Genomic DNA, 20,633 nt, shown 5'->3' with positions numbered 1-20,633 from the left:
CGGAAGTGCCACCGAGAAGCACCGCCCTCCAAACGGCGTAGAGCGACCCCCAAAAGGCAGGGGTGGCCTCGCGAGCAGAGGTGTCTGCTACGGGACGGCAGCCTGGCCCGCCGCTGCGCTCTGGTGAGCCCCCGGAAGCCGTTCTGGTGTCGCGGTGGGGACGGCCCCTTGTGTTTGCCTCCCGGGGAGGAGGGGGAGGCGCAGGCGCCGGGTCCGGCCGACGGCGGTTTCTGTTCCAGGGAACGCGCGGGGCTGGTGGTGCGAGGGCCTGTTTCTCCTCAGTCCGGGTTTGCCCGGCGGACTGAGGACCCGGTTGTCAGGACCCGGCGACCGTGCCTTGGTGTGAGCTGGGTGTCGGTGGCTTGCCTCGCCCTTTTGGAACCGTGTTTTCGCCTAACAGGGAAGTGGGAGGAGGGCAGCGCCGGGAGAGGCCTCCAGAAGACCCGACGCGAGGGCCCTGAGGGTTGCGGAAGGGAGACAGAACCCGTGTCGCGTCCTTGGGTTTGAAGGACACTAGTCAAACCTGTTTGAATCACTGCTCTTCCCTGAGTTACTGTCAGGATTGTGGGACGAGGCCTGGCTGCCTAGTCTGAGTTAGAGAAGGGTCTGATGACAAAAGTGGGATTTCGTTATTAGTCAGGACCATTTAGTAATTGAAAGTGGGCTGTCACAGTGTTTACCAAGTAATTCCTAAGCGGCCTGCTCTTAAAAAAATAATGAGTAATCATAACTAGCATAGTTCTTTGGGTACAGACTTGAGCCTTAAAAGAAATTTGTAAATCTCAAATGTTTTAAACTTTCCACAGAAATCTTTACTATATTAAATTGTCCTTTCTTGATATATATTTTTTAAATACCACAAATTCTGTTTAATTTAGGTGCTTAATCATTATCAACTACTTTTATTGAGTATCTACAGTGTATAAGGTACTTTGCTAAGTCCTGTGGATATGAAATTACAGGCTGTTTTAACTTACTACAATAATTTCTCCTAATCTCACCCCACAGTGATGGTCATTGTCCACAACAGAGATGGAGGAAATATCGATCCAGGAAGCAGCAGGATCACCAAGGGTCCAATTTCAGTCTTTGGAGACCCACTCTGAAGGTCTGTCCCCAGAGCCTCAGTTCCTGCAGGACACAGACATGGAACAGGCACTCACTGGGGGTAAGGCAGAGAGAGCACTTACATCCAGGAAAATGGGAGTGTAGAGGGGCTTCTGGGCCTGGTATGAGAGAGGCCAGGGACTTCAATAAGAAGATGATCCCCAGAGAGAGGCCTGGAAGGGAGGGGCACATGTGACTTAGTTCAGTCCTGGTCTGGGCCCCTCTGTTAAGGACAGTCCATCTTTCCTTAATAGGCAGAGTGGTAGTCACTCACTCTGCTCCAGCTGTTTTTTGTTTATACAACCTTTGCTTCATCCAAGTTACCACATCCACAATAATTTCTAAGATATGCTATTTTTGCTGCATCTCACAATCCTTGCCTGGCTTCATTTCCTCTTAGGTTTAGGGCCTATCCCTCCGCCTCTTCCCTTCACTTAGTGTCTTCCCTCCTTGTTGACCTTTCATGCTTTGCCACCTGCCACTCTGTTGAAACTCCAGTGTTTGTGACTAATTTAATTTTGGTCAAGAAAGCACCCATTTAATTCCTTAGTTGAGCACAATGCCTGTATGAATGTATAGATGTCTCATATTGACTATACAATAACATTTTTATGTATTGTATAGATAGATCTGTCTTATACTTCCTTTGTTTTGTAAGAATCTTATCTTTAGAATAGTTGTGGCCAACTGCTGTGAAATAACTTGTGTGTCAGCAACACTGATTAAGTGCCACAGTATGTAGAGTGCTGTGGGGTATTGCAGGAGTGTGGAAAGGATTGTGAGGAAACAGATTGTCATTCCTTATTCTTAGGCATCTTACACACTGGTTGCAGAGACAGTGCCCATTCACAAGAGAAAGGCTTAGTGATGTTTATAGAACTGTTTGGGAAAAGGTCAGAAGTCTGCTAGGTAACCATGGCCCTTTACAAGTCACTGCAAGTTCTTATGCTTTGCTTTGCCCATCTGCAAAACAGGTATCATGCTTAAAATCCTGTATCATGGGTCTAAACATTTGTAAGTAGGGCATGCAGGTGCCTAGAAGAAGCAGATTAGACACTCGGTACCTGATAAATGTCCATTGGTTTTACTAGAATGTTGATGGGAAAAAGGGTCCTACTGACTCTCTTCTGTAAGGGAGCCCTGGGGAAGGGCTGCTCTCACTCTTGGCTCCTTTCTCCTCCCTTAGCTCCACCTGTTCCTCAGGTGCCTGCTCTTCCCCACGAGGGAAGCCCAGGAGACCAGGCAGCTGCACTCCTGACAGCCAGGTACCAGGTGAGCTGAGGAACCTTTTTTTCCTCAGGGACTGTTGCTGCTGATTGAGTGTGGCCCTTTCCTCACCCCATCCATAAACCTTGCCTAGAATTTTTTTCAGTAGCAGACTCCAGTTTCGGCACTGATCCTCTTCAGAGACCTGGACTTCACACAAACCACCTCCCCATCTTCCCAACACCACCAGCAAACACTGTTTCTTTTTTATCCCTAGTGTTTTGATGGGCGCTTGTTAGATGTTAAAGGGTTATGGAACTTATTCCCTAGATTCTAATCTGTTCTCCTCCCCAACACACTGGGGACTGTATCATCTCCTTCATTCTGGCCATGATGCTGTAGTGGCCTCATTCTTGAGAGCAGCCAGGCTGTGTTATTTCAGGAGTTTGTGACATTCGAGGATGTGACTGTGCACCTTACTCGAGAGGAATGGGGATGCCTGGACCCTGTTCAGAGGGATCTCTACAGAGAAGTGATGTTAGAGAATTATGGGAACGTGGTCTCACTGGGTAAGGACTGTCTTTTTATTCATTCAGTTGACCTATTGGGATTTCTTTACTGAGTAGATGTGAGGTCTCTGAGAAGGTAAAGTTTGGCTCAGATTCTAGGTCTTAGAACCTCTGAATCCTCTATCTTTAAGGTCATCTCCTCTGGGAGTGGTTTTCCTTTGGGGGTTTCAAGACAGTACATTCTATTCCTTATCCTGAGTTAATGGTTCCTGCTTTTATGGAGTATCTGTTCCTTGTTAGAAAAGGGAAACTTGCTGTGCTTTGCCTAAGTTCTCACCTTCCCTATCTTTTTTTTTTTTTTTTTTTTTAATGAGAGGGACTCTAGGACCTCCCAACCCCACAACCAGACACTTTCCTCCCTGGTTAATTCAGTGCCCCTGTATCTGAATTTCCCATATTCTTTGGAAGAAGAAATGCCTTTTTAAAAGATAGGCTTAAATCCTTCTTCTTGAGTAATCTCTCACCTCTTAAGATCCCTAAATTCATCTCCAAGCAGGCAGAATTTGAGAGACTTCATTTAAAGGCATGATTCACTGTGAGTACATTTCAGTGAGTCACCCAGATGGTAATCCTAAGTAACCTCATTCCAAGCAGCAGAAGTTTTAGATTTAAAACCAAGCTCTCCTTTGTCATTTGGGTGGTACAATAGGCAGCTGAGATTAGGCAACCTGTAGTGCTGTGGAGAAGCATCAGTGGGAGTTGCTCGCAGCCCCCTTGATATGAGCATTGCTCCTTTTCCTCTTTTTTTTTTTTGCCTGTCTCTGCTTTTGTTCTCTTTATTTATGTGTGTATTTAATCACAGTTTTTCCTCTCTCTCTCTCTCTCTCTCTCTCTCTCTCTCTCTCTCTCTCTCTGCTTTGCCTATGCTGGTGGCATCCAGAGTTGTTGCTTTGTCTCCTTGATTACACTCAGGATTAAAGAGGTCTTCTTGTCTGTGGGGAGGCAGCCTGCCCACTGGGAAGGTTTTAGCGTGTTTTCCATTCCTGGCTCTTTGATCTTTGTAGGCATACTTCTCCGTCTTCCCACCTCCCGGATTCATAGTGTGAATTCCTGCCCGGCCCTGAGTCATACCCAGGCAAGTGCTTTCTCTGGAGAAACACTTGCAGTTCTTTCAGCAGGAATCTCCAAGAGATGGCCCAGGTATCGGCTTCCCATCGATATTGCTCGTCCCTGCTCGGAAACTCCTTTTCCACGATTATAAGATATTACACTTGATTGATGGAATAGATGATCCCAGGATGCCACCACTATGTAAAATTGCAGCTCCTCAAAAGACCTTTGTTAAATTTCTAAAGGGCCAAAGAAGCCCTCCGTTGCAACCAGATGCATTTTGTATCCTGAATTTTGAATTCATTCAGAAGCCATGGTTGGTGGTCATCTGCTTGTGTTCTGAGAAACCACAAAGTTCAACTCCAGCTCTTCAGTTATGATCTTTTCATGTTATTTTAGAATGTGGAACGTTTGCTGTGCACCCCTCCTTTTCTGTAGTGAACAGGATCTGCCCCTTCTGATGCCTAACTCTCCTGTGACCCCTGGGCTTTCCTCATATTTAACATTCTAGTCTTCATTCTTTAAGTCCCTGTGGCTGCCTCCAAGGTCCTGCCTTTGTCCCCTTTATTCTTTGTTGCTAAACAGATTGATGCATTTACATGACCTTTTTTGATTAAGTGTTCCTTACCTCTGTCCTTGGTGGAGGGGAAGTGGGAGGGCAAAAGAGTTCAATTTCATTATTTCAGGGCATCAAATTGAATGTATATTTAACAACTTTGTATACTGTAAAGTGATGTGTAATTGTAAGATACTGTAAATTTTATCTAATAATTACATAATTTCCAACAGTTGACCTGTCTACTTTTTGGAGTAAAAAAAACTTCTTAGCAGCTTAATCAGCCTAATAGCACAGCATGCTATTCAACTGAATTTCATTCCATTTCCTCTCATTTCTTCACACACACACAGGACATGCATACACACTTACACACACTGGGCACAAATGCCTACAAGAAATCCTTCTACTCAATTTGCTTTTATAACAAAGTCAGGAGCATCTCCTTAGTAATTATTTTCTATGGTACTTGGAAAGACCTTTCATATTTGTGGGTTCAGCAAACTCCATGTGAATTTTAAAGTTATACACTTAATTAGCTTACTGTTGATGTTATAAAATAAGGATTTATATAATTTAGCCCTTGATTTAGCAGCCCTACTTTCCAGTTCATATCTTTTTCCCCATGGCAGTAGCTCTGTGTTGTGTTTGTCACAGACATCAGAACTTTGGTCCTTTGGTTAAGTGGTTTGACTATATTGTAGTAAATATACAGAGTATGAACAGCTGAGTAAAAGAGTGAAAAAGTTGGTAAAAAGCTATAACTTTTATTACCAAATCTAAAAAGAAGCATATTCTATTGACAGTGTATATGAATTACCCAAAGGGAGGATCATACCCAAAGGGTAGTTATCTGTGACTTAGTGCTTAAAATTAAGATTAAGTACTGGAGATTAGGACTGGGAAAGACGCCTGGATTGCATTGCAAATGGGGCAGAATGGCAGGTGCCTGATTAGATGACAACATTAGAAACATGTTTATCAAAATTCTAGTTGATGATAAGTGAGTTGGTAAACCAGGATGTTAGGGGGTACCCTTAATGTTAGGGGTACCCTAACTTTTTGAAGTTAATGTCCTGAGGACAAAAATGATTTTGTATAGAATGTCTTTTACTGCCGCAGCTATTTACTATTTCTTGAGCAACCAATATGTTCTTAGGTACTATATATATATTCCTTACAGTAACCCTGTGAGCTGGTATTACTCTATTTTATACCTGAGAAAACTGAGGTTCAGAGAAGTTAAGTGATTCATACAGGGTCAGAGCTAGGCTTAGGACTCAAATCTGACTCTCAAACCCATGCTCTTTTTCACTATTTTGTGCCTTAGAACAATTGGCCAAACCACATAGGGTATTTTTTTATTTTCATGGCTCTGTACTCTGATGACAGTTAAAAATGGCTATGATAAATTGAACAGATAGGCATAAGGTTGCATAGTTTGGGAGCAGAAAGGACACATTCAAGAAGAAGTAAAATTGTCTAGGAATATATTCCATTCTAATAAGTATATACACAAGAACAGGATTGCTAAGGAGAGATTTTGTGTATTGGTTAAGGACCAGGAAGAAAGGCATGAAGCTTCCAAATGGCTAAATCTAGTACAGCTCTGGTACAGGTATATTTATATTTATTTTTAATATTTTTGCTGTATCCCTTCACCTTTGAATACTGAGGTATATTTTTAAAAACCATATTAAGTAAAAATACATCTAATTAGAAAATAGTCAAGGTTTAAATTTTAAAAATTAAAAGGTTTTAATAAAAAATAAGTAATTTTAGATAAGAGGCTTGAGCTAGGAAAAAATTTTAAGCAAAGGCTTATTTTGAAAGCACAGAATTTTGACTTAAACTTAGGAAAAGGCATTTATTTATTTATATATTTTTATTGATTTTAGAGAAGGAGAGAGAAAAAAAGAGAAACATTGATTTGTTGTTCCACTTATTTATGCATTCATTGGTTGCATCTTGTATGTGCCCTGACCAGAGATCAAACTCGCAACCTTGGCATATCAGGACCACGCTCTAATTGACAGAGCTACCCAGCCAGGGCAGGAAAAGGCATTTAGACCAATGGCAATAAACCTGTCGTAATGCTTTCTGTGACCCTTACTGTGGTAGAGTAGAAAGAATATAAACTGTGGAATTAAACTTGGATTCCAGTTATCAGCTGTGATACATTGAGCAAATATTTATTTGTTTATTTTTTTAAATATATCTTTATTGATTTCAGAGAGAGAAAGGGAGAGGGAGCGAGAGAGAGAGAAACATCAATGATGAGAGAGTCATTGATCGGCTGCAGCCCGCAACCTGGGCATGTGCCCTGACTGGGAATCGAACCCTGATCGCCTGGATCCTAGGTTGACACTCAACTGCTGAGGCATGCCCGGCTGGGTGACATTGAGCAAATATTTAAACTGACACTCATTTTCTTCATCTATAAAAATGAAAAATAATGTCTCCCTTTCTGGTTTGTGCCAAGGATTAAATTAGATTATGTTTGTAAGTACCTAGCTCATAGTAGTTAATCAAATGTTTGTTTGAAAAAGACAAGTGATATGAGCTATAGACCAGATTTTTTTAATTCGAACATTCATTTTAGGAGAGTGTTCAAATTATTTCTTTATAGTGGAATTTCCTCAAATTGAATATTGCTCTGACTGTGCCTAGGGTTTGGATTTTATTATAAAGAGATTTTCATTTCTTTGACACTAGTGATCTCTTCCATCCCTTTTAATTAAAACATTTATGACTCCAAATCTGTTGGATCCTGGCTCTCCAATCACTATTTCTCTGTTCTTTTTATTATGTTTACCTTTTATTCCATTATTAATATATTGGTCTTCTCTCCTCTTTCTATACATATTTTGGAGGAAGGGGTGGATTTCATTCACAATCATTTTTTTTAACTAGTAGATTATTTAAAAGCCAGGTCCCGAAATAAGATGGTTTGTGCCCTAGCTTAACCACTTATGTCCTTGGGCAAGTTAATTAACCTCTTTGAATCTTAGTTTTCCTATTTGTAAAATGGGCACAATAATGGTGACTACCTCATAAAGGTATGGTGAGTATTAAGCGAGTTAAAGCTTGTATAGCTCTTGGTATAGTACTTTGTACCTACCACCTGCTTAGTAAACTATACCTTAATATTTTGATGATACAGGTGACTATATCTTGAACTCTGCTCTCTTTTGAACTTCAGTCTTGTATTTCTAACTGCCTGCTAAGCATTTTCTCTTTTACCTTTCTGTGTCGCCTTAAACACAAGTCCAAAATCAAACCCCTCATTCCACATCTAGATGATCTTTTATGTTGTGCATATATGACTTAAGTGTAGATATAAATAACCAAAATTTCAGTTATCAAATACTTAGAAACACCTTAATAAGTATCTTAAAATTAAAAGTTGCAAATTATGTTATCGGAATTCTGGGCAGAATAGTTGCTGCTTCATGCCACGCTTTTAACATTTTTGGTTTTTTAACTTGCAAACTTTTTCATTTGACACAGAGAGCCTTAACTAAACACGTGTCCAAAAGGACTCTATTAATGCCCAGCAGGAATTCAGAAACACAGTAAATAAAGGTCTTTTTTATATCTGTTCTGACCTCTCTGCTCTTAAGCTCTCACATGGAATCCCAAGAGGGCAACTGTTGGCTGATCATATTTTCCAAGCCCAATGTTTTAAAAATATTGGTTATTTGTTATATGTTGACACTTGGGCACAAAATTGGCACTCAGTGAGTAGCTCTTAAGTAAATGAATCAAAAGAAGTCCAAGAAACAAGATACATGGTCCCTGCCTTCAAGTAATTTATAAATTAGTAGGGATGATGATACCTGAAACCAATTAAAAAATATAAATTCCATTATATAGTGACATGTCAGAATAAGGGGAACAAATAATAAATTTTCTAGACATTCAGTAAGTGAAGAGAAAGGCTTGTGGAGATGAGAGGCTTGAGCTAAGACCTTGTATGTGTGCTGCTAGAAGCTTTCTGGGCTGAACATGTATAAAAAAGGCCCCTTTGATACTATAATAGTTCTGCCCCTTCAGAAGTAGATTGCCTCTTACTTTCACTTTAAAAGAGATTAGATCCTAGCAGTCCATTATGCAAGCCAGAGAAAGAGTATTTTATGTGAAGATGCACTTGTATTGCACTTTCCTCACTATATATTATAGTTAGTTGTTTATATCTGTCTCTGCAGTTAAGAGTGTAAGGTCCTTGAGGGAATGGACCTTATCTGCTTGAGCCCTTTATCCCCTACATTCTTTGCATATAGGGGGTACCCCATAAATGTTTGTTGAGTAAATAAGAGTGTAAACTCGTAATGGGTGAGGATGTGTCATATTTTTCTTTGTTTCCTCGTTTGAATTGAAATGAATTGTTTCTTGAGATTGGTCCTAGGAATATTCAGTCTTCACTGATTCTGTTGCTACAGTTCATCTCACCATGCAACAGGTGCTTGAATATTCACCTTTCTCCATTCCAGCAAGGTTATATTTTGATGACCTCAATTTTGACCAGGTCTAATACTGTAGACCAGGTCTAACACAAGATTGATCTAGAGGCAGCAGGTAAGGAGTGATAATGATAATTTCTGTGAAATTATCCCATGCACAAATTCCCTTATTTGAGTAATATTTAAATAAATACTATTGCTCCCAAAAGTCATAAAGTTGCTCCTTAACACTCCTTAGCACACCTCTTTATAGAGCACAAATAGGAGATCCTTATAGAGGATCTTTGCCACTCTCACTCTCCAGGCCTTCCTAATGTTTTGTAAGAATTTACTTTCTCCATTAACCATTAGTTAAGAGAAAAAGTGGCTAGTATGGTATCTGGGGATAAATTGCCACATCCCATTTCCTTCTCTATGAGCAGGATTTCCAATTTCCAAGCCTGATGGGATCTCTCAGCTGGAACAAGATCTACAGGTCTTTGATCTGGAAACTAAGAATAGAGAAGTCTTAAGAGATGACTGCTCAGGTGAGTAAGGCAGAATTAATCCGATGGAGTTTGTCCTGTTGTTGAGCCAAGTTGTAGCTGCTTTGGCAATCAGAATGAAGAGCTCTGTCTATATTCCAGAATGCAGAACGCTTTCCTTTTCCCTTTAGTTTTTTTTTTTTAATTGATTTTTTAAAAATATATTTTTATTGATTTTAAAGAGAGAAGAAGGGAGAGGGATAGAGAGATAGAAACATCAATGAGAGAGAGACATTGATGGGCTGCCTCGTGCATGCTCCCCTACTGGGGATCAGGCCTGCAACTCGAGCATGTGCCCTTACTGAGTATCGAACCAGTGACTTCTTGGTTCATGGGCCAATGCTCAGCCACTGAGCCACACCAGCTGGGCGTTTTTTAAAAAATTGATTTTTAGAGAAAAAGGAAGGGAGAAGGAGAGAGAAACATCAATGTGAGAGCAAAACATTGATCAGCTGCCTCCTGCATACCTCTTCCAGGGGATCAAGCCTGAAACCTGGGCATGTGCCCTGACCAGGAATGGAACCTGTAGCCTTTTGGTGCATGAGCCACACCTGCCAGGGCTTCCCTTCAGTTTTAATGAACTCTCTGCATTTATTTTGTCCCTTATCGTCCACAAGTTATACTAGGTCCCTATTCAAATTGCTTATCTATAATTCTTTTGAACTATTTCCATATTTTCTCCTTGAAACACCTTAATTGTTTGTCTTCTTACTCTGCTGAAAGTACCTTCTGTTTCTACCACACCCTGAATGATTTAGATTCTACCTCACTGTTCCTATTCATACCCTTATATCTGGTGTTGAGATTTTGTGCCTGTGTTTCAGAGTAAATAAGCTTTTTTTATACTGATAGATACTATTTAGTTTTCTCCTCTCTGACTTTTCTTTTTCTAAGCATAGGGTACAGATTACATTTGCATTTTCTATTTATATATTGAATCAGATGGAGAAACCAGAGAAGAGAACAAGCTGTTGATTCCTAAGCAGAAAATGTCAGAAGTACATTCATGCAAAATGAGAGTAGGAAGACTCAAAAAGGATGTCACCCAAGTTCCTGAGACTAGAGAAGTGTATAAACCTGAGGACAGATTAGAAAGGCTTCAGGAAATCCTAAGGAAATTTCTGTTCCTGGAGAGAGAGTTTAGGCAAATAACAATCAGCAAGAAAACTTTCACCAGTGAGAAGAACAATGAATGTAATGAACCTGAAAAAAGTTTCACTCTGGAATCTACCCTTGATACAGACCAGAGAGATCTTAGAATACAGAACATTGATGACATTGATAAGTATGACATTAGCCTCAACCAGAATTCAGCTGCTGAGAAACATGAACAAGTAAATCTAACACAGGATTTTCAGAGTAGTGAATATAAAGAAAGCTTAATGGATCTTTCCCACCTTAGTAAGTGTGAGAGCATTCCCACCACTGAGAAATCCTATAAATGTGATGCATGTGAGAAAGTCTTCCATCAGAGCTCAGCCCTTTCTAGACATCAAAGAATTCATACTAGAGAGAAACCCTACAAATGTAAAGAATGTGAAAAATCTTTCAGTCAGAGCTCAAGTCTAAGTCGACATAAAAGAATACATACAAGAGAAAAACCCTATAAATGTGAAGCATCTGGTAAGTCATGTGAATTATCTGATAAGTCCTCTAGTCAGAGCTCAGGCATAATGAAGCATAAGAGGATTCACACTAGAACAAAATCTTATAAGTGTAGCAATTGTGAAAGAGTATTTAGTCGTAGTGTACACCTTACTCAACATCAGAGAATTCATAGAGACATGCCCTGTAAGTGTACTGTATGTGGCAGTGACTTCTATCATACCTCATACCTTGCTGAACATCAGAAGGTTCACTGTGAAGAGAAAGCATATGAATACAATGAGTGTGGGATGACCTTTACTAAACATCAAGCAGTTCGTCTCAGAGAAAAGCCCTATACGTGTAATGAATGTGGAAAAGACTTCAGATTGAATTCCCATCTTATTCAGCATCAAAGAATTCACACAGGAGAGAAACCACATGAATGTAATGAGTGTGGAAAAGCTTTCAGTCAAACCTCATGCCTTATTCAGCATCACAAAATTCACAGGAAAGAGAAATCCTCTGAGTATAATGATTATGAGGAAAGTTTTAATCGTAGCTCAGATCTTGTTCTGCAAGGAGAAGTCCTCTCCAGAGAAGAAGCCTTTGATTGTGATGCATGGGAAAAGAATCTCATTCAGAGAACACAACTTGTTCAGCATCAAAGAATTCATACCAAAGAGAAACCTTATGAATGTAATGAACATGGGAAGATATTTAGTCAGGTTCAGGCCTCATTCAACATCTGAGGGTTCACACCAGGGAGAAATTGTGTGTACTGAATGTGGTAAAAACCTTCAGTCAGCTCAACCTTTATTCAGCATCGGAGAATCCACACCAGAGAGAAACCCTCTGAATGTGATGAATGTAGGAAAGCTATTAGTTAGTGTTAAACTCTTAATTGATGCCTGCAAACCCAAACCAATGAGAAAACCTACAAATATATTGAATGTGGTAAATGCTTCATGTTATGTTCATACCTTAGTCATCATTGGAGAAGTCATACAGGAATAAAATCCCATCACTGTAAGGAATGTGAAGAAGCCTTCAGTCAAAGAAGCTACCTTGTACAGCATCAAATTTATTCCATGCAGAAAGCCTGTGAATGTAATAAATGTGTGTGTGAAGATTCAGTCATATTTCAGTTCTCATTCTGCATCAAAGAATACATACCCAAGAGAAGCCATTGAGTATAGGAGTTCAAGTCTTTTTCATCATCAGAATATCTACACCAGACCAGAATCTGATATAACTCAAATGGAAAAAATTTACTGCTTTAGTCAACATCAAAATATTGGAGAGAAAATTGTCGATTATTTGCATATGAAATCGTTAATATATAGTCCCAATCTTTTTCATTGCAGAAGAATCTAGCCTGAGGAGTAACATGGTGAATGCAGTGCTGTTTTCTCATGGCATTCTTTAATATAATAGGTGTTGTAAGTAACTATGTATACTTTATTTATGGAATTCATTTAAGCTATTTTTATTTTAATATGGCTTATAAACATTTTTATTTTTCCTGAAATTGGTACTTATTGTTCACAGCTTCCCTAAGATACTGTTATTACACCAATGTTAAAACATTTTAGCATCTGGAAAGTAGCTCTTAGCTTTCTCTGCTGTTCTCAGCCCAAGTTTTCTCCAAAACAGACTGTTAGGCCTGCTCTTTTCTGGGAACCCTAATTCCTATTTGTTTCCAGCCACAACACTTGGATTCCTGTTGATTTCTCCATTCTCTTAAGCGCCTTCAAATGATGGTTTCCTAGTTTTAAGGTTTTCACCAGCAGGTATGCCATCACTACTTGATGTTGCTGTTGTGGTGTCTTCTTTCCTAAAGTGAAGCATCTTCCTTTAAAAGAATTGGATTTCCACATCTTGTTCACCCATGAGTATGAAGAATTCTGTCTCCCCTGAGTTTGTGAAAGGCAGCTAAACATTTTCAAGCGATGCCCAAGTTCTTTGCTGCCTTATTTGCATCCACAGCCCACTAAAAGAGATGATAAGGACATCAAGGAGCCAAAAAGACTTCTAGTGGTGTAGCTACATTCATTCAGCGTCTACTCTGCATGTTTAAGTTTAGAAATACTTTATATACTTCCATTGAAGGCCAGGCAAAATGCTTGGGTCTGCTTTTGATAGGGCAAAACATAAAGAATATATACTAAAAGATCAGAGAGCTTCATAAGGCAGAGAGCTCAGCCTTCCAACAAAGATATTATTGGAGTATTTCAAGAGAGTTGGCAGTTCTGTTCCTGGAAAAATTTTAACCATTACGATTGTTTCTTTATTTATTTGGATTTCCACCCCCAATCTCCCCTCATCAATCTAGGACAGTATTTGAAGTGTGGCATTGTGTATAATTATGTATTCATTCATTGTCGCATTTTTGGTATTTTACTAGAGTCTACAGGCCATATAAAAGAACATGATTGATAAAAGTGATCACAGATGTTGACTCCAGAGTTCAGGGTCACCATCATAACACTTAGCAACAGTTTATGGTTCTTTAGATGATGTCAAAGCATTTTATTATATTTTTCCATCTTAAGCTCCATAATATTTTGTGAATAAGATGTTATTTTAAATTCTAGTCATTCCAGCAATTGAGGCCTTCATAGTTCAGATGTTATAATATTCAAGAAGGATCCTCAACAAATATATAAAAATGTATTGCTTGCTTTATATAAGCATTTTATGGCTAACCTCTAGGATAGTTATACCAGTTATTTTACCTCTTAGCCATCAGCAAGCATAGGATCTAATCAGGGCAAGGTAGGGATCTAAATGTAAAATCAAATGAAAATGCATGTTTTTTTTCTGTCAATGAATGTGTATACTCTTATGTATAGAGACTAATAGTCACCTTTGGTGATTATGAAACAGAGGACTAAGTAATCCCTAAATAGCAGGATATATAAACATCACATGTATGCATTTGGTTTAGGAATGTGCTTTTTACCTCCACTTGAGTAAAGGTATGTTTGATACTCTGAGAATCTGTTTCAAGTAAAATCTGAAAGCCTTAGCTGAAAGTATTTGGAAATCTTAGAATCACCTTTCTGGCTGCAACTCAGTTCCTCCAGAAACCTGCTTTATAACAATAGTAGATCATTCCCCTGTGTACAGATACTTGCTCTTTCACAGAACTCTTGAGGAATAAAGTCTGAATGTTTAGGATTTAAAGGGTTATTCTATTGGGATGTTGTCAGTACATAAAATATGAGTAAATTGAGGTTTCAGTTGAACTAGGAGAATATGCTTTAAAAAAGAAAAAAACATTAAAAAAATGAGAAGCCAGTTATCCTTGAGGGCAAGTAACTTGCCACTTTAAACTTGCTGATATTTAATTGGTTCACTATAATATGAATTTGTGTTCTTAGTTTTTTTAGTCTTGATGTTGGAGAAGGAAGAGAAGAAATCTAATAGTTGAGGGACACCTAGTTTTATCTGTCTTCTATCTGTCCACCCACCTACATGTACATGCGTGTACTTGTATATTCAGACTTAATCCTCACAACTCTGCAAGGGAACTAGCTTCATTTTACAGAAGAACTAAAGTATAGAGAATTAAAGGACTTGTTAGGGTTACACAGCAAGTTCAAAGTCAGGTGTGTTTGGCTCCAAAACTTTCCATCATCATGAAGTTGGTATTATACACCAACCAGAGAAATTTTCTTTGATCGCTCGCTCTTCATTCCCTGTTACACCCCATTGACTTGCTGTTATCAGTTTGCAACTGATCCTGAATGCTCCCAGAGCTCTCTGGGATACTTGGAGAAAATATCCCATTCTCTTTTGGGAGCTAGTCAGAGACACACCTCCCTCCCACCTTGAAACAGGCTTGGACAGTTTTGACAGTGACAGGTCACAAATCAAAGCTCCCAAGTTCCTTTCTCCTGCCAAGCCACCTCCACTCCCATCACTAGATTTACATTTACATTTTTCAATGTCCAAATGTGCTGTTAATTTTTTTTTTTTTAAACCCTCACCTGGGGATATTTTTTCCATTGCTTTTCAGAGAGAGTGGAAGGGGGGGGAGAGAGAAACATAGATATGAGAGAGAGGAGAGACATCAGTCGGTTGCCTCCTGCATACACCCAACTGGAGCCAGGGATCAAACCTGCAACTAAGGTACATGCCCTTAGCCAGAATCGAACCCTGGACCCCCCCAGTCCCTGAGCCGGTGCTCTTACCATTGAGCTTAATTGGCCAGGGCTGTGCTGTTAATTTTTGCTAACTAGAAATTGCTGATGGACATGTATTCTTACCAAGATTTACTATCACTTCTGGTTATGTTACAGCAGTGGAGCAAAACAGGTATTGGGAAAACCAAGTTTGATCCCTAGGTTCTGGCTTGAGCAAAAGAGTATCTGGATAGAGGTAGACTGGAGAGAGATGGGGTATGCTGGAAGAGGAGCAAGGAGAGTATTTCATGCTAGAGAGCATGTTAGAAGGCCTTCAAATGAGAGTATGGCATTTTCAGGGTAATATATGAACTTTATGGAGAAATGCCTCACCCTAAGAAATAGTATGAGGGTAACTGATGAAGTTAAAGAACAAAGTTTAAAAGAGACTCCTGGGGTGTCATCTCAGCAAAGCATAATGGGATTCCCACAACTAGAATTGTAACTTTATCAATCCCTTCATTCAGTAATACAATTGCCAGACACTATGATGTTCAGTTAACCTAATCGAATGAAACCATCCACTGAGCAAAGACAGACTAGTTGTCAAAGCATTAGCTTTGGAATTAGACACGTATGTTTAGATTTTGCTGTTTACTAGCTGTGTGACTTTGGAAATTTTACTTAGCCTCTTTAGTTTTCTTGTTTATACAACATGGTTAACAGCATGAAAATTAAAGAGGTAATGTAAAAGGTACTGGTCATATAGTAAGTGCCAAAAACTTGTTAATATAAATACTAATATAAAAACCAGTAAAAATAGAAGACAGCTATTTATATAGAAGAGAGGTAAAATCGAGAGTGGGAGTTAATGAGCAAGCATTTAACAGTCCAGGACTAGCATTGTGCAGGGTGGGATGCCCTGGGTTTGTAGAACTTAAATATGACTAGAGAAAACATCAGGCATCCTGGGCTGTGGTAGGAACTTTCTCCTGGTGGGCACTCCCTGTTGGTGTCAGCAAACTGACATAGGTCTCTTCTAAAATTTGTATCATATGAATTCACATTTTCAAAATATGAGTGCATGAAGAAACCATTATTTAATCCAAGACTGTAAGAGTGATTTCAATCAGAAATCAGATGGTGCCCTGTACAAATCAACAAGAGAATAATGCTGGAATTTTTTATTTTGTTGATGCATCCTATTCTCTTCACTTTTAGAAAATGGTTAACCTCTTGTATTTGTATTTCATTCATGTTTATAAATTTACAACTTGGGCATAATTACAAGTGTCTTGTCTTTTTTTTTTCTGCGGCCGCTCATACTACAAATCTCCATCCAGTCTTTCTTCATTGTACTTCCTGGGTGCAGTTAGACACCAGGTTCTGATTTGAACAGACCAGGGTTAAAATGCTGCCTCTCATTGCTTACTAACTGCAGCTTCTGGCATGTAAGATAGTAAAAAGTACCAACTTCATGGGATTGTTGTTAGGATTAATAAGATAATGTCAGTTTAAATGCTCTACAACTGGTAGCTGTTATTTCTGAGTTTAGCAGGAATCTACCCTTATCATAACTCATTTCCTTTACCCCTTTTCCTGCTTCAATATATCAAATGTGCCTCTTACAAATTTGTACTGCAGGTGCAGTAGAGTCTTTGGATCTTGACCTCTCTAAGGCTTTTCTTCTTCATACTGATATTGGTACCAATATGTTCCTCCTACTTTTTATACTCCAGGCAAAACCGGGAGGGGCTTGGTTGAAGCGACAAAGGGAAAGGAGGACAGGGTGGACTGAGGGCGTAGATAACCTGAATTTGGGCCCAGCAGGTCAACTTGACCTGTGGTTTTGAAGGAGATTCTGAGATGTGATGGTTGGTAAAACAAGGCAGGAGTCCAGCGGAGGAGGCAAATGGGGTGCACACAGGGTTAGAGGGGATGAAGAAGAAGGAAACCACCAATTTAGATTCTCGGTCCACTTAGGATACAGGGCAAATGGAGAAATCTGTTCCATCCTCCTACAAACCTTACTGGGGGAAGGACAGACACCGAAGGAGGTCCCTACCCCACGCCGTTCTGGACTCAGCTCCCCAGCGGTCCTTAGAGAACCTGCAATGGAGATTAGGCCTCCAAGCTGCCTAGATGGGACCCAGAAGTGCACGCCGAGGACTCCGAGTTTCCAGTCTTCCCCCCGGAGGCCGACGTCGCCAACACTGAGGAGCTAATGGGTCTAGCTGTACAAGTGAGTAGGGGATCGGCGGCCGGGGCACCGGGAGGAGACTGGGGTGCCCCATCGCAAGCTGGACTACGGCAGTGGGCTGGGGGTGAGAGGGAGCGGGGACTCCCATTAAATTGGCGTGGGGCCGCAGGAACCTGCTGGGTCCCTGCCCAGCCGCCCTGGAGAGGGAATGAAGCTTCTAACGCCTCCTGGGCTGGGAGTCTCTCCTGGAAAAGCTTCACGTACTGTTTTCCCTATATCTGACCTCTCCTCCCACCCTTTCCTGAAGTGACTGTGTCGTGTTCTGAAGAATTTTTAGAGAAGATCTTGGCCTTGGAGCAGCACTGGGGATTGGACCCAGCCCTTGAAGAAGCTGCCTGAGCAGATGTCCCCAGAGCCCCTATTTACATTCCCTGAGCAGGAGCCTTGAAAGAGCAAGGGTGAGGAGCTAGCCTGACTTTGTTTGTTTGTCCTAACCACAGCCTCAGATCAGGTGGATACGATTAACCTTACACTTAGAATTGTCCTGATGCAAGACTGCTGTTTTGTTTTTGTTTTTAATTACCTAATGCTCTACTGCATGTAAATAAAGCCTGTAACTAATGTCTCCTCTCTGTGTTGAACAAACCTGCAGGAGCACTATCATAGCACTAAGTCTTGAGCTATCATTCCAGCACCTGCTAACTTGCTTGGTCCTTGGAGAAGCTCAGTGAAATGTCATGTGGATAAATAAATGAATGGACCCAGCAAAGTATGTCCCATACCCCAAGTACCAGGAAAAGAGTGGACTCCTCCCTCATTCTACCCAAGCTCTCTTTCACCATTAGGGAAGATACATTTTCCACTCAAGGTATAAATTGCAAGAGGGTGCCTGCCTATGGAGTACAGTAGACAAGCCAGCCACCTGCTGATGGAAAATGAAGTTAAACTATAAGTGTCCACATTTTAATTTAAATCTCCCATCTCACTATTATCTGGCATATATGTCTGGCTATTAAAAAAAAGTGGACTTGATTATTTAATTAGGGTACAAAGGCTTAGATAGTGCACATCATGGACTTTGAGATGGCTTATGTTTGGGGAGATTTTCTTTCACACATATAGCCTTCTAATGGTGTTTTCAGGCTAATATTTTATTCAACAAGTATTTATCGAATTGTTATTTATGAGGCATTGAAACTAAGTTGAAAGAAAACCTAACCCCTACCCACCCATGAGCTTAGAGTTGAGTTGGAATAGCTAGCTATGAGAGGCTATAGGACAATAAACAATGTAGAAGTTCACAGGAGGAGATGCCTGTGAACTTGGTGTGAGCCCAGGAAGCCTTAGAAAGTCATGAGTTTGGCCTTGGAAGAATTTGGAGTAAGAAAGGAGTCAGGCCCTGGCCGGTTTGGCTCAGTGATTAGTGTGTCAGCCTGCAGACCGAAGGGTCCCGGGCTTGATTCCCTGTCAAGGGCATGTACCTGGGTTGCAGGTTCCCGGTCCTGGTCTGAGCACATGCGGGAAGCAACCAGTTGATGTTCCTCTCTCACATCGATGTTTCTCTCTCTCCCCCCACCTCTCTTCCTTCCACTCTCTCTAGAAATCGATAGAGAAAATGCCCTTGGGTGAGGATTTAAAAAAGGAAAAGAAAGGAGTCAGGTTTTAGATGATAGAGGGTAGAATAGGCCCTTGCCACAGGTTCCTTGCTGCTAGTCTTAGAGGCCAAGTGCCCATATTCACCTTCCTGAAGTACTCATTCATATTTTGAGTCCATACTGCATAAGCTGGCACGGAGTCCTCTACAGTGGCCTCTACCCAACTTAAAAGTCTTACCTCAGTGTTTCCTAAGACAGACCCAGAAGGAGTGGTGTGTCTACACAACATAGCACAGAGGACACTTTGTGCTACCCACTGTTGTACACTTGTGTCCTTTTATTCAAATGCATTGTTGTTTCCTACATTCTCTGCTTATCCAGACCCCACACATCTCAAATGCCGTGAGAGACTCAGGGACTGTAGGAAAGACACCACTTCCAGCTGGGGGCTGGAGTTGGGTAAATTTCACAAAGGAGGCTGCATCTGAGCTGGGTCTTGAAGGATGAATAGGATTTTGAGGTTGAAAGGGAGGCTTTTCCAGGTGGAGGGAGAAGGTTGAGAGGAGAAGGAAATGCCTGGGGATAAATGTTCAGGAGACATTAGTTCATATTAACTGGAGCATAGAGAAGATATGATAGGGGATGAGACTGTAAAGGCAGAGTGGAGTAAGATTGTGGAAAATGAATGCCAGGCCAAAGGGTTTAGATTTTGTTTGGCAGAGATACTGAGGTATGTTAGCTTTTAACAGCTGAGTGTTGTCTATCAAGATAGAGCATCTGATTTGTTTAGGGAGGTGAGGAGAACTTAGGATCTGACTTTAGGACATTAAAAGAGATAATAGGAAGGCAGGGACAAAAGAAGTATATTATAGGTAGAAGCAGCAGTACTGTTTACTGAGTGGATGTGGATCAGAGAAGGGAGTCCTTGATCATTGTTGCCCCTCCCCTTTTTTATTTTGAAAAATGTTAAAGTTACAGGAGAGTTACAAGAATATTATACCAGCCCAGCTGGCGTGGCTCAGCAGTTGGGCATCGACCTATGATCCAGGAGATCAAGGTTCAATTCCTGGTCAGGGCACATGCTCGGGTTGTGGGCTTTATCCCCAGTAGGGGCCCTGCAGGAGGCAGGGGATTGATGATTCTCTCTCATTGATGTTTCCCTCCCTCTCTCTCTCTCTCTCTCTCTCTCTCCCTTTCTCACTCTGAAATCAATAAAGTCATATTAAAAAAAAAAAGAATATTTTACCAACTACGCATACACCAGTAGGAGGGGCAGGTTTGGGACTGGTATGAGAGCAACATGGAAATGTCTTTCTAGATTATTGAGGTGCTGAAGCTGGTTTACAAATACCCCCATCTCAGTAGATAGAAGCATCACCCTTCTAGCTCCTCAACCCAGAGGGAAACCTTTGTTTCTCCATATCCATTAGTCAGTAATCCTGTTGAGACCATCAACATTTTGCCAGAATCCAAGTATTTTTTACTAGCTCCTCTGCCACTATATCAGTCCAAGTCACCATCATCTCTCTCACAGGGCTTATTACAATAGCCTCCTGACTGGTTGTCATCCCTCTGCTGTTGCCTCCCTACAGCTTGTGCCCAACATAGCAACCAGTGTGATCCTGTTGAAATGTGAGATTTTGTTTTCC

At 40.7% G+C, this 20,633-nt stretch overlaps 1 protein-coding gene across 5 annotated transcripts; it reads left to right on the top strand.

Annotated features, from left to right (window-relative positions):
* Position 1: 1 nt before the first annotated feature.
* On the top strand, positions 2-16,479 carry ZNF655 (zinc finger protein 655). 5 transcript variants are annotated; one of them, XM_081132011.1, is made up of 5 exons: positions 24-123; positions 1,009-1,168; positions 2,294-2,379; positions 2,756-2,882; positions 3,887-4,720. In XM_081132011.1, the coding sequence occupies exons 2-5, from the start codon at positions 1,033-1,035 to the stop codon at positions 4,081-4,083; spliced, it is 546 nt and encodes a 181-aa protein (XP_080988137.1). In that variant the 5' UTR covers positions 24-123; positions 1,009-1,032; the 3' UTR covers positions 4,084-4,720. The 5 variants fall into 5 exon arrangements, with proteins under 5 accessions (XP_080988135.1, XP_080988137.1, XP_080988139.1 ...); XM_081132012.1 differs by lacking the exon at positions 24-123 and adding an exon at positions 195-340; XM_081132009.1 differs by lacking the exons at positions 2,294-2,379; positions 2,756-2,882; positions 3,887-4,720 and adding exons at positions 9,374-9,478; positions 10,418-16,479 and having other exon boundaries at positions 2-123.
* Positions 16,480-20,633: the final 4,154 nt, after the last annotated feature.

The sequence above is a fragment of the Miniopterus schreibersii genome, assembly GCF_964146895.1.
Source record: "Miniopterus schreibersii genome assembly, chromosome: 3".
NCBI lineage: Eukaryota > Metazoa > Chordata > Mammalia > Chiroptera > Miniopteridae > Miniopterus > Miniopterus schreibersii.
This window is presented reverse-complemented; position numbering and strand designations above follow the sequence as displayed.